Source organism: Boleophthalmus pectinirostris, unplaced genomic scaffold (genome assembly GCF_026225935.1).
Source record: "Boleophthalmus pectinirostris isolate CB_2022bp ecotype Guang Dong unplaced genomic scaffold, ASM2622593v1 HiC_scaffold_756, whole genome shotgun sequence".
NCBI classification, from domain to species: domain Eukaryota; kingdom Metazoa; phylum Chordata; class Actinopteri; order Gobiiformes; family Gobiidae; genus Boleophthalmus; species Boleophthalmus pectinirostris.
The window spans coordinates 1-16,944 of NW_026571497.1; the positions used below are offsets into that span (position 1 = coordinate 1).

Consider the following 16,944-nt stretch of genomic DNA (forward strand, 5'->3'; position numbering starts at 1 on the left):
CTCTTAATATTAAAATGGTTTTCCCTTTTCATTAACCACTTAAAACTGTATTTAGAGCAATTCATATATGTAATGTGTAATGTCATGTAAGTAATTTACGTTTTCACTCGAACATTTTCAGCAACACCCCCCATACATTGCTCTGTACTTCATTTGAGGGCACAAAAGCAGATTATATATTGTACCTTCTTAAATCAAGACAGAACTAAGTTAAAGTCAGGTCTAAACAAGGACACAAACTACATTTATATATATCTATATATCTATATCTATCTATCTATCTATCTATCTATCTATATATATATATAACTATATATATATATATAGATATATATACACATACATACATATATATATATATATATATAATATATATATATATATATATATATATATATATATATATATATATAGTAGTCACCGTGTAGACCTTGTAACAGTATCCCAAATCAAAATTTTCTATTATTTTAATTATGTAAAAAAGTGTGCAAATAAATTGTTTTTTAACTACAAATTGTAAATAAACAAAACACAAATTGATCTAATTCAGAACCTTTCATAACTTGACTAGATGAGTTGGGTTATTCAATAATTACAACAGGAAGCAAAAAGTGGATATGCCCTTGCCTTCTTCAATCAATATTTGCAGTCACCTTGAGTCGTGCACACAAACACGTCAGCACTTCATTGCATTAGCCTTGTGCGTAAGCTGGCTATGCTTTGTGCTTGTCTCTTTAATTAAGACCAGAGGTTTGTGTCTGTCCAAATTAACCCATCTCCAGGGTCCGGTAATGGTCCCTTTGCTTCTTTCATCTTTGTTTTGTTCTATATGGTGAGTCCAACATTTCAAAACCTGTAGGCAATGTGATTTATTGTAAAGAAAACAAGATAATCCTTATATAACACAGGTTCTATGGATAACAAGAGCAACTCCATTATTTTAGTTTGTACAATGCATCTATCATGACTTGATAGGGGCATGCTGTGAACATGCATAGTAATATTAAACAGACTCTGGGGATAGTTTGTTTAATATTATGAACTGTCAGTGTGATGAAGCAGGAAAACGTTGTATAACTAAACAATAAGACCTTCTGTGTGTACAAACCACTGCTGGAACCCACACATAAGATCATTTCACTCAAGGCAAAAAAGCAAAAAAGTAAGCTATATACTTTCAATGCATGACTTTCTATATTTCAACTTCAGTCCAGTCTATTAATTTTTCAAATCATGGTAAATAGTCAAATTTTTATAAAGAGCTTTTTCACCTTGAAGGCACTCAAAGCGCTTTATATCAAGGAATCACTCACCTATTCAAATATACCCTCACACACCAATGTACACAGACACTTGGGAGCAAGGGGGGTAGGTGTTTTGCTCAAGGACACAACAACCCTCATACACCAGTGTATGCAGACACTGGGGACAAAGAAGGCTAAATGTATTGCTCAAGGAGTATTCTGGGAACTGGAATTGCACCGCTAACCTGTGGGTCAGTGACTGCTCAACTGACTGCTCAACCAGAGAAGTTTATGTCGAGAGCAGGATTCGACCTGCCAAATTATCAGATCAGTGGACTCTACCTACCAACTGAGCTATAGACGTATGTTGAGTGTGGCAGAGGAAACTACCCTAGCTCCGACAGGGCTTTTGACAGGGGTGTCAGTGGGAGCGAGGGCACTTGTTTCCCCAGAATGAAGGAAAGCTACACACAGGCCTTCGACTGTTTCAAATTGTGACTGTTCTTTACAAAGTTGAAAAAACTGTGGCACTCAAAAAGTACAAAATAATTAAAAGCCTTTAATATGACATGGCAGATAAAGTTATCTTGCCAACGCATTTCGGCTCTTCGGCCTTCATCAGGACAAACAGGTTTGATTTTAACTTTATCTGCCATGTGGTATTAAAGGCGTTTAATTATTTTGTCCTTTTTGAGTGCCTCAGTTTTTTCAGCTGTGTATTTGAGACTGGTCCCTACACCGAAGAGCACCAAAAGGACAATTTTGCACAATTTCTGTACATCCAAGTAGCACTCGTGCCCCCTAAAGTTTTGTGACTGTTCTTTATTTAGTGACAATTTGTTTAGAGAGGGTGGATTGTATAATGTGTACCTTACCAGGTAGTCATCTGGTTTAATTCCAAACAGATCTCTGAAGTAGCGAAAGGCCAGAGGAGCGTATGTCTTGAAGCGGAAATCAGGGTAATGGTGGGCTGGGGTCAGGTTGCTTCCCTCACTGCCAAAAGAGGTACATTATATTGATTATTCTGGTTTAATGGTTAGTTTAATCGTAAAACATCTGAGCAGTTTATAATCATAAGCAATACATTAGTAGAATGATCAGATAAACATACTTTTCTGCAGTACATGGCATAAACATGACACATAGGCTAAATCTATTCCTGAAAGAATTGTACCTCTGTGTATTGGTGACTCACTACACCCTGGTGTGAGCATTATACTCTAAAGGCATCTATGGGAACCTATACTTGTCTATTGTAGTGTCAAACTGCCCTGTATTGAGTTCTTCGCCTGGAGACTAAAGATGGATCTGATTACATGGTCTGGACTAAATCAAAACCCACCAAAAAGCCAAGGGCCAGAAAGACAAGAGCAAAAATAACACATTAACTGTCATGCAGTGTCGAATGTTGAAACCAGTTTGAATAGATGATTATGTTATCAGTTACCAGTTTTGACCTTATTTGCGTGAAATTGGGCTAATCAAGGTTTTGTTTTGAGAGTTGCTCTAAATCTCTAGCAAAATTTCTGGGTAGTGAGGTTACATGTTGTTTTGAGGGCATCTTATTTTCTAACACAAGAGATGTCTTGCCTTACACTGTAACAATAAACCTGCAATTACAATACAGAGAAATGTTGGTTGCTCTGTTTAACATAAGCAAAAGCCAAAACACTGAGATACAGTTAGCCTCTATCAGTAGCAGATTGCTCATGCTGGCACCACAATCTCTTGGTAACCATTTCCCAACACACAACAGTAGGGCTGGTGCCATTCAATCTAATCAGGAAACCAACTGGCCGCGCGTTTGTTGTCAAAGATACACAAGTGATCTGCGACAAATCCCGTCATCTAAAAGTGTACTGACAGGACAAACAACCAGGCAAAGCCCCGGAGAGAGAGCAGAGAAGAAGGGAATGTCAGACATTAAACTGTAAAGCCATCTGTATCATTGCAGCACTCTCTGAGGAGACAATTTAAAAAAAAAAAAAGCAATTTTTTAACTGTTCTAAAATCAATAACTGAGAAGCAAGATGAGAAGGAAAATAGTGTCAAATGCTAACTTTTTTTTCATTTCTTCAGAAAATCTGCAATGTCATATTTGAGTAGTTTATGTAACTACACTTGATTATTTCACTGTGTTTTTTTTAAATCTTAAGTTAAAATGGAACAGAACTTGCTCAATTATATACAGGTTCTCCAAACAGAATAAATTAAATGTATCATGCATAAATTGTTCAAATACAGGTGAAGGTTTTTGGCTCACCGTTTATTGACCAAACAATACTCTTTATTTAGTTGTTGCTAGGGAACTGGGCAGTAAAAAGTGCCATTGCATGCCAAGCACAGGTTTGCATAAGCCATATGGAGTTTGCATACTGAGGTGGAGCTGACATGGGGATACACTTCCTTTTCCTTTTTTCATTCAGTGCTGTTTTAAATCCAACGCCTGTCAAGTCACTACTGTCATAAATGTGTGAATGTTCGTCTCTCAAAGAATTCCTTGCCTGTGGTGGATTATATAAAGACTTTCTTTAAGCCGCTGATGTAATTTTGCAGACAGCTCCAAAGATGAATCTGACACACACTGCCACAACTGTAGGAGGCCCATCTTAATCTCATTTTGAAGTTCCTGGTGGTAGGGTAATCCTCTACAGCTTTTTTATGTAAAACTTAGATTTTCTACATTCAATTTGTTAACGAGGCAGATACACTGTATTTTCAGATAAAAGATAAGCAGAGAAATTCATAATCTTCTCCTCCTCGATAAGTAAGTGAATATCAATTACAGCAGAACAAAAAATATGAAGTTTTGTAAAAGCATACATGATCAGAAAACAGTACAGAAGCATACTAAATAGCCTACTTATTCATGCACTCAGTTCCTGCATAAGCATAGTTTAATTAAAACCTTGATTTGTTAGTTACTTCAGCCCTGTTTCTGAGGTCGTTTTCACACCGCTAGTTCGATTATTTGGTCCGCACCAGGCAATAAAATTGTTATTATGTAGCAAATACACTCCAGTGTGGTCCGCGTTCACACCGGCAAACAAACCAAAATTGGTTCGGTTGACGTGTCTCTGTTTCTCAGGAAAACGGCGATACCTCCAGTTATCAACACCGATGTTCCTGTTAAAACCACGGGCCGTCCTCATCTCAAATTATCATCATGAACTCATAAAACAGCAATATGTAGAACTTTGTTCAAACTCACCACACATCAGTCCTGAGTTCGGGTAACAGCAGCAGCCAACAGCACTCACAGTAGCGTGCAGCTCCTCAGGACGGCGCTGGGGTCTGGTCCTTGGTCTTCTGTCGTCCTACAAGCGTAAGTCCGGAGGCTCTGTCCTTCATGTGCTGGTTCCAAACGGTGGCGAGCAAAACCAGTGCGCAGTGGACTGGGTCTAAGTGGGAACGCTCCGTCGTCTTCGCGCTGGTTCTGTGCGGGGAAAGTGAGAATGCGCTGTGGACTACCTACAGGTCTGTGCGGGCTACTCTGGTCCTCCGCGCTCAAGAATCGCGTCTGGTTCCGAGGTGGTGCAGCATCCAGACAGAAGCGTGAGTCCAGTTTGGTTTGTTATATGTTGTTCTGACGGTCAGTCCTTGGTGCATTTGGTTCTTCCCGGAGAAAGCGCTTCCTCAGGTCGAGGCTCCCCGCTCCAGCTTCTCTGAGCCCGGCCTAAACAGGAGCTGCTCCCGCTGGTTCGGGACTCTGGCTTGGATCTAGTCCGACTGTATTTCTCACACTAGGCTAAAAACAGGGACTTTCTAAAGTTGTATCAATTGAATAGGCTATTGCCTATTGCCATGAAATTATTTGGTTAATTAAAGCCTAAAATAACAAATGCTGGTTGCTACGTGAACATGGGGAACACCGGGGCTTCTCTTTTTGACTCACTCTGGAGCCACACGATCGCACACTGGTACTTGCTCTGATCTTCTTGTGTTACATTCTCTGTATTGGCCATTGTTGGTAAAATAATTTGAAAATGAATCGCGGCTGCGTCTGGACAACAATCTGTTACTGCGCTGGAGTCGTACAGCACGTTACTTCAGGCAGAGGAAACGCGTTTCCTCCCATGATGCATTTCGAATAGTCCGTTTGGACCTACTGTCTATGGTTTGAACCCGGGTTCGCGTTCACACCAGAGGAACTGCACCAAAGTTGGTCATTTGGTGCGGATTCAAGCGAACCGAGATCACCTCTTTTTTGCAGTCTCGGTCCGCTTGATTTGGTTCGGGTCTGAGTCCGATTGACGCTTTCACACCAACGCAAACGAACCGAACTAACAACTTTTGCTTCGAATGGACCGTTTGGTGCGCACCAAATACTGTCGGTGTGAAAACACCCTGAGAAAGGAGACCTTGGTTCAACAGTGATTATAAGGTGCACTACACCTCGACTGGCCCTTTATGTTCTGACGTATGTCGAAGCACCCACCTCGGCAGAAAAACACTCTCCACCACATAGAAATCTTGCATAAGGACATCTCTGTCAGGTTTCGAGGTCAGGTTCCCCACTGTGTAGCCAATGCCCAACTGAATGGCCCCCTTCAAGGCTGATGACGTGGTCTAGGAAATAAAGAAAACAGCATGTTTTAGTGCTGTATAATTGACATATAGTGGTTTGCTTGTTGTTGCTTTTCTCCCAAATCAGACACCAAAACATGCATCTCGACTGGGTATAAGACAAATTATATAGCAGGAAGCATACTGAAATAACAAGAAATATCATGGGTTTCAGCTTCCTGGTTATAGAATATATAATTGCTATGGCAACTGCCCATTTTTTAATCACTCTGAAACTCATGGATAATTGAAATGAGGCAGGTTATTTGTGGCAGATTGAAAATATAGATGTGTTTCATATCTTGTGGATTTCTCTTTCAAGTATTATGTACAAAACACATTATAATGGATGGAAAAAAAGTGTAACAGAATTACATTTAATTCAAAAGCAACTCATTAACTCAAAACTGCAAAAATGGCATATCAGAGTAATTATGTTTTTCTTTAGGATCAAAACTTTGACCTTTGACTCACTACCCCCACCACTAGTAGAGGGAAATGGTTTACATCCAATGAAGTAAATAAGTGAAGCTATCTTAAGTAAAAAGTAAACAGGACTAAGCAGGACTCAAGTGATTCATGGCAGTTCTCCATGAAAGGGTTCAGGACATTTTGTGCTGCAAAAGGACATTTAGAAAGATTGCATGATTTAAAAACGCATTGGTGTATGAAACTTAGAATTCACTGAAGAATTTGAAATAGAGGGTAGTAAATAAACAAAGTTAAACTAAAGTTACAAGTGGAGCTTACCTTTTTGTATGTTTTCTCTCTGGCTGTGCCCCCTCCCATCCCATTTTCAGTTGTGGTTGACATCTGAAGAGCATAGCAAATGTTACTGTGCTTTTAGTAATGACTCCGTACTGAAATATGAATATAGCTCAATTTATAACTCGTACTTGCCTTGCTTAGAGAAACACCTGGCGAATCATGGCAAAATCCCTTGAAAATGAGTTTGGGCCATTGTTTGTACCTCTGGACTGGATGTTGAACACTGGAAAACATGTTTAAAATGATCATTAGGGTATTTTTACAATGTACAATTTGAGCTTTTTTTGAATGATGCTTCAGATTTGTGCCCACGATTACTAATAATTGCCAACACATTTTCTGTATTGCATGTATTCTCTTTCTCTGTTCTTTGTATATTGTGTCACATCTTTACTTTTCACATCTCTATCTCCAGGTTGTTTGCAGATGAAGCATAAAACATCACATATTAGTGAATGAGGGACCCTCGGGGCAATGAAAAATGTGGATTGATAGGGCGTAACAAACAACCTGCAATCCACAGTGGCACTTTAAAGTTACTTTGTGTGCTTTGAGGAATAGTAGCATTGCAGTGAAATTGTGAGATTTACAGAAACTCCACCAAAGTTTGGACAAAGTCTGCAGTCACATCACCACCTGCATATAAATTCACCTGCCCCTTCTGAGTATTACACAGGACAAACTGCACAGTCAGCATAAATAGCACTATGTCCCAGCGGTCACCTCTACTGTCCACTGGCACCCTATAGCAGACATACTGTGTTAATCTTTTCAAAGTTTTCCAAATCATCAATTTGACACAAACTCTTATCTCTGAAGTAGGTGCTTATCAGTGAGTTGTTTTGTTTGTCACTATAAATTATATTTCTCTTTACTTTTGTCTTTTCCCATTTGGGCATACACCCTATATTTGCATATTCATTTCTTATATTAAATCTACAAATGCCCTCTCTGATGTACCCATATCCAAGTTTGGGACAGGCATAATACACAAGGTAGACCAAGAAGTAAATTATATATTGTATACAAAATCAAAGATATGCAAAATTTCAAAACTAAATATATTGTCTTGGAGGGGTGGGAGGTGTCACTACAGCTAGTGAGTGTTGTAGTAACTCTGCTCTAGGCAAATAACAGAGCTTACAGGCTGTGGCCCATGTATGAAAGTATGAATGCTCTGTTTAGACCCCTCTCACCTGGCCCTAAAGCTAAGCAGCACCAACACACAGTTTCCAGAACAGTCCATGTGAGGCCTACACCTGCACTACACAACAGCAGGATTGTGGGTAACCGTTTAGTCAACAAAAAGGGGTCAGATGGATGAATGGACATGTTGACCTAGTGGCAAATCTGACTAAAATACTGTCTGAATATTTGATTTGTAGCAGAATGTCACTTTGTATAATTGATCATTATATTGTGCAAAATGTATATGAATGAGGCTACAGAAAGGGTAACTGAATAATATCAAAAAGATCCTTTTGGTTTTTCTATTATTATTATTATTTTTTTAATCCATTCAAACAGAGCAGTGAGCAGTAAATGGTGTGCTGATTCATCCCTTTATTGTGTGTGCCCAAACTTGTCAAAACTTTAGTTTTGTAAATTCTCACTGAAGGCATCAAAAGAATGGACAGATATGGAATGTAGCAAAGACAAAAAGCTAAATACCTTTTAGAGATATTTGATATTTAAAACACTTTGCTTTGAACACTAGTTTGCACTTGTGACATTTCTTGACCCTGACGAGGCTCAGCTGTGAAGTAAAAACCATTTCAGAAGACTTTATCCTGAAGCTCATTGAGAGAAGGCCAATGCAGCACTGTCAACAAAGCAAAGGGTGACTACTGTGAGGATTTTAATATAAAATACAAAAAATATATATTTTATTATTTATTGTTATTTATTTTTTTCTTTACTACATAATTACCTCCGCCAAGGAGGTTATGTTTTTGCCGGCGTTTGTCTGTTTGTTTGTTTGTTTGTCTGTTAGCAACATAACTCAAAATGTTATTTACCGATTTTGATGAAATTTTCAGGATTTGTTGGAAATGTGAAAAGGAAGAACTGATTTCATTTTGGGGGTGATCCGGAAGAAATCCTGGATTCTGGATCACTTTGAAATTTTAGTTAACATTGTGGTAAATGGGGCCAAAAATTTTGTTTCTCAGTATCTCGGTTAATTATTGACCAAACCCCATGAAATTTGACTCAGGGATGGACAATGGGATTCTCTTTCATATTCCAAAGGCTGATCCGGATCTGATCCAGAAGACTGATTTTTTTTCAATTTATATAAAAAATGGGGGTAGTCCTTGGCAGAGGTCTGCGCTCTCTGAGTGCTTTTCTAGTTCCATATATCTTGACTTGCAGCATACATTTGATGTCTCCTTTGTCTAAAATGTAGAAAGTAGTACACATAAAGAAAAAAACACTGGATGTGAAGGCGTGTCCAAACTCTTGACTGGTAGTGTATATTTCTCGTTTTCCACATTAGTTAATAGCTAAGGTTAATTCAATACAATCTGCCCAGGGACTACAGGTGGAAATTAGCACTGGTGCTACAATTTCCTGTTAAGGTTAATGTATACTGTGCCCTATCCCTGTCTCATTAAATAAATAAACTACTACTACTACAAAAAATAACAAAAATAATTAGTCATAACATTAGCAGAGAAACATTTAGACAGACAATTGACAAAGTTGATACAAACAAACTGACATTGCTCAGTCACCACTTTAGATTTACCCTCCCCAACATCTTCTCACATGCAACATTGTCCATCTTTCTCTCCTCCCACACCAGAGGTTTAACAGAATTTCAAACATTTCAAACTCATTCACATTATAAACAAATGCATTAAAAGAGAGGTTTTAACAGCTGCTCATAATAATGATCAAGTTCTTTATAAGAACTTACTTAACTTACAGTAGACTTTCTTCTCAACAGTGCCCTTCAGAAACGTGACCTCCCTTCAAACAAACACTCTAGATCAAACACAGCTCCCACGTAAGATTTCCCTCTTCTTCCTTTGGAGGAATCACCAACAGCACAATGAAGCCGCCCCTGTGCAAATCTAACAGCTTTTTCAGCCAAGACAATTTTGGCAAGCTCTGCAGACTGTCTGCTATGATGCCCATTTCGTCTGTTTAAAGATGTCCAAGCAGCAGGAAAAACCCAGCCCTAACTAAATATAAGTAAATAGCTAATAGGTTATGGCCGCACAGCTTGAGTCCCAGGGTAATATTAGATTACTGCAGCAGACCTGAAACACAATGGAGAATCAATAGGAGGCTAGTACTGCCCAGGGCTAACGGCTGCTCCACCGGGCCTTTCTGACCTTCTCAGTCTACAACATAAGACTTTAGATAAGCACTGATATCTGGATTTAAGCAGATATAATCAAGGAGATGCATAGAAATCAGCTTAGTGCAGCCTGCCGGAGAGTGGGGCATCTTACTAACTGTGCATATGGTCAGAAAAGCCCCTTATTTTATTTCTGCTGTTAATATTTTACAAGAGCCCTAAAAAGAGGAGATAGGCGACAGAAGGTGATATAAGTAAAAACAGGAGGTGTTGCCCAGCATCATAGGGGTTTATGTAACTGTTACCACTTCTGTGTCTCAGCACATTTTAGGTCTATTCTGTCTAATAGGTAGGAAATATCTTTTTTATGCTATTTTAAAAAGCATATACATCAGTATAGCGTTGGTGGTCATAGCTCACCAATGATCCTCATACTATGTAGCCTGAAGAAGTTCTACAAGACAAAGGCTATATAAGGAGCATGTCTGACTCAGCCTCTCCAGTTGTACGGACGTGAAATTGATCACATTTTATAGACTCAGTTATTTTTATTCATCAATGATCAGCTTGAGTGTTTTTTAATGAAGATGTCAGCATTAAAAGCACATGGTGTGGTGCAGAGTTCAGACTTTAATTTGGCAATAATGTCAATGATTAAATGATGATGATGTGAAATTATGTTGAAATTCAGGAAATCAATACTGGAAACATCTTTAAATGCTTTAAGACCAATTAAAGGGAGATAGATAAAGATGAGGAAAATATTGCTATTAATTATACTATCACCTCACCTTATCCACCGCCATCGTCATTCAGGTTGTATTATTTTGCATCGGGTCGCTGATCTTCACAGCAAATATGTTTTATATGGACTACAAAGTTATTTTAAAGCTTCCCAGAAAACTTGTGCATTATTAATTAGTTGGTGCATGTAACATTGAACATTTTAAACAAATCAATCAACTTTACATCATATTTTAGCAGCCAAAATTTTCCCAAATTTTCCATAGAAATAAATGGCATTCTCGCTTAACTGGAAGTGGCACCACAAAGAAAGTGCAATTTATAGCAAAAGTAAATGCAGTGGAATAAGGTCAGGATCAAACGTGGTCCAAAGAGGATAAAGTGGTGAACTAGCAGCAGAATAAAGTCTGTGCATAGTTTTCTCCCTGTGAACAATAACTTAATAATAAAATGTTTTTTTATGGTGCTGGTCTTTATAATAGAAGTGTTTTGATAATGGTGCTTTAAGGAACAAACTGTGCTGTACCTTCAAAGTGCTGCCTGCTGTTTGAATGTGAAAGTTTTACATCTAAACCAGACTAAACATCCTTCCCACAGTCACCAGCAGAGGCAATGTAAAAACAACACTTATGTTATGTATGTTATGTGAGACAGATGTATCTTTATGCGGTCTGGGACTGCAGCATCTAACATCATTATAACGCTCGTGGGAAAGTCTAACATTGAATTTGGTAAGATATAAGTGACAACTGTTTTCACTATATGTCTATGTACTAGACAAGAAATTTGTGCTCAACTAAAGACAAGCCCAGAGAAGCAAATAGTTGACTAAAGGGTGCAATGGCACTGGTTTTTCATTTCAGTTCAAGTTTATTTATATAACAGATTTAAAACGAATTCAGCTGACCAAAGTGCTTCTCATACAAGTCAACAAAACAGAAGAAACAGTTGCATATATGTATATACAGATAACATGTGAAAACTACAATAAAAACATAACCTGATTAGCTAGCACTAATGCCAGGGAGAAGAGGTGAGTTTTCAGCCTTGATCTAATCTAACTGACCTTGGGCTGAAATTTAAGATTATTGATTGAGCTGGGGGAAAACTATCGATGAATCGATTAGTCCATATAGAATATGAAATGTCAGTTGTAATACAACTGACTAAACTCAGTGAGGGAAAACAATCATAATATAGTTAAATAAAAACTCATTAAAGTTTGATATGTGTCATTTAAAGTCCAAGAATAGACAAGCATTTCTTACCAAAGGCCCCATAGAGACTGCAGCGTGTTGTGTACAGTAGTGATTGTGATTTGTGTGTCTGCTCTGCTGCATATTAAGTGGAGGACAGGTCACCCTCTGTGTCCAGCCGTCACATGATGGACTGGAGCGGTACAGGAGGCCATGGACCAGTGAGAGAGGAGGGAAAACACTCTGAGTTCTAAGAAAGTTCAACAAGGTTTTATCCCATTTTATGGTATAACTATGAAAAAACTGTTTAAAACATGTCAAGGATGGAAAACAACTACTCACATTACTGTAACTGAGTAGACTTTTAAACATGCTCTAATTTACTTTGTATTGAGAAAACGTCACCCCTCTCTCCGTAACTGCTGTTGTCAGTCTGCTCATTTTGGTCTTAAAATGTTCGTATTAACCCACTCTGCATGATCCTGGTGTTTTTATTTCACTATTTTGACCTTGAATCAATTCCTATTCCAAATGTGGAACTGGCTCCAAATGTGAACACTCTGGCCTCGGTGAGCTTCATTTGGTTGGTCTATGGGTAATGTCACACTTTCTTAGTCCACTTTTTTATACAGTCTGTGACTTCTAATTGTGTAGATTTCTAGCTGTGTAATTATAACTGCTTCTACATTTCAAATCATTGGAGTTACTGACAGTACAAGCCCCAGTTGTCAAAATCCAGTGTTGTCTCACTGCTGTTTCTGCTCCTTACTATACCTATATTATGCCCATAACAGCACTTGTGGAAGTGGATTGTTTTAAACTGTTTAAGTTTAAAGATAAATTTAACTGTTTCATTGAAATCCGGTTTTGTATTAAATGCTACAATCATGTATCATAATCACGCAGCTTAGCTATGTCCATTTAGTCTATGATTGTGACACAAATGCTGACAATTACTACGCAGCTACTCTCCCAGGAGTAGAAGTAATCCTTGATACAGCACTTGGACAGGAAAGTCACATGACCAAATCCAGCAGAACGAGCCCTGCGGTCCAAGGTCCTCTTAAGGCAAGTTAACATAAGGTGAGCTGTTCTTAGCAGACATCAGCCCTCTCCCCCTTTGAAGGCTCTGCTAAACCCACTCATGTCTATGTATGCAAGTAACTATAAAATATGATATAACAAAATCAAATGCAATAATTACTACAAATGACAAGTTTGCAAGGGCTCTTGGGGTAAAAAAAAATATACTCACATACAGTATGTGTTCTACTGTTCATGTCTTCTATTTTGGTTTAGTATTGTTGTCTGAGTCCATCAACCAGTTCCAATAAGAGCTCCACAGACCACTTAGCAGTTCCTCTGGGCACCTTTTGTCCTTTCTCTGCTGAGGAAACTCTGAAGGTCATTAAGATCTCTGATAATTTTGTGAGTCAATGAACCAGTCATGTGATTGTAGTTTGTTTACAGCTGTGGTAGCATTAACCATATACAAACAGGAAATTACAGGGTTTAAATGGGAGCCACAAAATACACAGTGTTACATAAGACACCTTGAGTCTCAATACTGCATTTGAATGTGTTTTTCACAAAACGAAATAATAATGTGTAACAAAGCTTAGTGTGCTGAAGTAAGCATGGTACCAGGCAGCAGTGTAAGACACGGCTCATAAGGATTGCGGTGAGATGCAGCGGTTATCAGCAGTAATATATCTGCTGACATGGGGACAGTCTGCCCATTCAATGAGTACAATAAACGCCATGATAGCACAAATACAGAGTAGTGCAGCCTGTGCCTCACAGAAGAACAAAATATCAAGACAAGGGCCAAACAGGCCTACACATGGTGAATGGAGAATGTGGGTCACTACCCATTGACATAACAAGACAAGCAAAGCTTATTTAGCAACACAATCAGTATTACTGTGTAATGATTATACCAAGTACTCACCAAGCAAAAGTACTCACTTCATTAGGAATAAGCTTAAAAATGAAACTTGGGCGCTGTAAAAAATAAATAACTCACAAAAAGTAATACTGAAAAAGAGGTTATTTACAAAAGATGGAGGGAAATAAATGAATGAAACATTACAGTCATTTAACATGAACTGTCAAAGAAACCTCTGTTATTGTTGATGCCATCAAATTCAGATGAGATATTATAGAAAACTTTTGTACCATATTGTTCTGATAACGTTTATGTTTCTTGAGATACATTGCGATCCTCTTATTAACTTCATCACTCACACTATACAAAGTAAAGGGGGCAAATGCTTTGATAAACAAATAAAAAGGCTGTTAGCACGAGTGCTGTGACAAAGCCTTTTACTACTGACAGCACTGACAGAGCACGGTGAGGTAAAGTGAATCTGTGCCCACAGCAGCACTACACTGCTGGATCTCATTATCGCTGTGGGGAGAAGTATTTTTTATCACAACATCTTGAATGTAACTGGACACGTTGCCAGGCCGCACCCCTGCGTGTGGACAGAGGGCACATTGTCTGTTTGGCCATTATCAGGAATGAGAGAGGGCTGAGAACTCCTGTTGGAGGCAATGACTTATGTAACTGTCTAAATGAGCCTCATGTGCATGTTGTTTTGGAATTATTCAAGACAGGATCCACTCACACACTGTTTTTCTAGCACTGTTGTGAAAGCCAAAGGTTACTACAGAAATACATCTTTTACGTTTAGAACGTTTAAATTAAAACAGGAATCTAAAGTCAGTATACTGTACCTACGTGGGCTACACTGGTCCTAAACTCAGTAAATGAAGATGGTAATATAGAGGTAGTATAGGTCCTATTTTCAATGAATCTCTGCATGCTCTGACTAATGAAAATTATTAGAAATTCTTAAAACACTGCACACTGAAAAAGTGCTTTCATTTCCAAGCCTGGAAACATGGACAAGCATCAGAAAAGAAATGTGGCATAAAATTTATGTCCAATATGCAAACACTGTGGCACCCATGGTGACCCAAGACAGGAATATCCAAGAGGAAAGACAAAACTCCAAATAATACTACATTTCTCCTTATTTGTATTCAGAAAAGCAACTGGTTAAAGAAGTCCTGTGTCTTATTTTGAATACAATTTTAGTTACAGGTAACATAAATATTACATAACACAACAGTGACGAGGAGCCGTTAAGTGGAGCTGCAGCAGACAGAGGCTGCACTGCAGAGGCCAGGATGCTGTTACACTGAGTTTGCATGAGTCGTTTTCCCTTTCAAACTCCTTCAGCCACAATCACTACCTCTCAGTCAAATTAGAACCTAAGTGTTCAGAGCATGACAAGCAAAGCCCATCTCCAACTATCACCTGATCTGACTGGCTCCATTTGTATAAGTAGCCATTTTGTTTAACAGATAGATTGTGTGAACAACCCATGAAAATCATTCAAAGATGGGCATAAAATCATGTGTAGTTTTGGAAAATTACTTTGGTGTATAATATGGAGAAAGGCAAGGTCACATTTAATTATTATTGTGACATCATCATTTGCCTCTATGAATATGATGTCATGATATGAGTCATGACAATGAACTTGACTCCTCTTTCCACAGAGGATGAATAAACAAAAAAAAATCTTATCTTATCTTTTAAACTGGAAAGATACAGTAATGTGTAATAAATTATAAAGTAAAATATCAATTGCCTAAAAATATAAATTGTTTAAAAAAAAAGACAAATTGACACATTTTGATGCAACTCCAGAAATGAATTTTCCAAAATATTCCAGTTTCAAAATGTTTTCAATTTGTAGCCAACTTGGGATGAAATTTGTACATTAATACAACTTTTTTCATAACAAATAGGCTATTGCTTTGTACTGTATCTTATTTATCAGCCCAATTCTATACAGAGGGGACACATAGAGCCTGGCTGCCAGTGGTAGCAAGAAGAGAAATGTGGCACTTGACTGCAAAGTGCGGTGATAATGGGGACAATCTTGAGGCCAAGGGACACTGTATCCTCAGTGATTACAGCAGAGTCACACTTTACGTGGGTAGATCTCCCCCACACTTCTCACTCCAACAAAAACATAATTCAACATTTATTAACACACCTCTGAAGAGCCAAAGTTCATAACAGTGTCTTTCCCTGCGCAAGACAGACAGTTTCTTAATCTATCTAAGTATACGCTTAACTAATCAGCTTTCCACATCTTTTAACATATACAACTTCCTCATTTGTAAGCAAACAAAAATGCAAAATGGCCTGTTAGTTAAGAAATATTGTTTTAGGCCTGATCCATGTTTTTAAAATATTATATCCATCATCCCACTACTGTTAGCTATAGTTGCTGAGAAAACAACACCTGCCGTTTTCACCTGTCCCTCGCGCGCAGGAAGTGATCCATAACACGTATGTGTCACTGAAGTTATCAGATGCAATATTTTAAAGGCCAAAAATGTCGTGTGAAAAAGAAAAACTCACAGCTGTATGCCTCTGTAGAAGTCACGTTGTGCTGCAGTCTTTGAAGAAATCTTACGTCGCTGCTGCGTCGTTTCCCACACCACCACTGGCAAACGCAGTTCAGTGGATATACGCAGTTCGCCGCGCTCTCACCACCGGCCGCTGAATATCACTGAAGAGAGCCCCACAGCGGGCAGAGAAGCCCCGTGCTCTGCCCCAGCCCTGCGTCCTTACGTAGAGCCATTTCTCTGCTCGACTGTAATGAGGATAGAAACAGAATAAATAACTCCAACATGCCCCCTGCAGGACTGCGTAAAAAGTCCTGCAAGATGTGGGCCTATGGGACCAAGGTGATGTAAAACAAACAAAACAAAAACAAAAAAATCTGCCCTCATTTTGTTTATAAAATCAGAAATAAACTACTACTAAATATCCCACTATAGTGGAAGTGTAGCTGTGTTCTGCCTATACATTTTGTCAAGCTTAATTGACAAATTCTCAAAATGATGAACACAGTAATCTTTATGCTCATTATACCTTCATACATCTGGGATTTATAAGCATAAAAAACTACATAAATATTAGTATTGTAAATATTAATACAGAAATAGAAATGCTTTACAGCCAAGCACAGGGCAGGTTAATCCAAAAGGAAGAACAGTAAGTATATATTCAAAATGTTAAATTGGAACACAA

General features: G+C 38.3%; 1 protein-coding gene across 1 annotated transcript; it reads right to left on the bottom strand.

The window, feature by feature from the left end:
- Positions 1-425: 425 nt before the first annotated feature.
- On the bottom strand, positions 426-16,504 carry LOC129412249 (phosphatidylinositol 4-phosphate 5-kinase type-1 beta-like). The gene is made up of 5 exons (XM_055165417.1): positions 16,270-16,504; positions 6,711-6,801; positions 6,561-6,623; positions 5,683-5,813; positions 426-2,237 (listed from the first exon to the last, which is right to left on the bottom strand). Exons 3-5 carry the CDS (start codon positions 6,621-6,623, stop codon positions 1,907-1,909), a joined length of 525 nt encoding a protein of 174 aa, XP_055021392.1. The 5' UTR covers positions 6,711-6,801; positions 16,270-16,504; the 3' UTR covers positions 426-1,906.
- Between the last annotated feature and the right edge of the window lie 440 nt (positions 16,505-16,944).

Excerpts from the sequence above, each read along its gene's own strand:
- LOC129412249 (XM_055165417.1), bottom strand. The coding sequence starts at position 6,623 with ATGTCAACCACAACTGAAAATGGGATGGGAGGGGGCACAGCCAGAGAG. Across the intron at positions 5,814-6,560 it reads GAGAGAAAACATACAAAAAG|ACCACGTCATCAGCCTTGAA; the intron begins GTAAGCTCCACT and ends TTTATTTCCTAG. Across the intron at positions 2,238-5,682 it reads GAGAGTGTTTTTCTGCCGAG|TGAGGGAAGCAACCTGACCC; the intron begins GTGGGTGCTTCG and ends CTCTTTTGGCAG.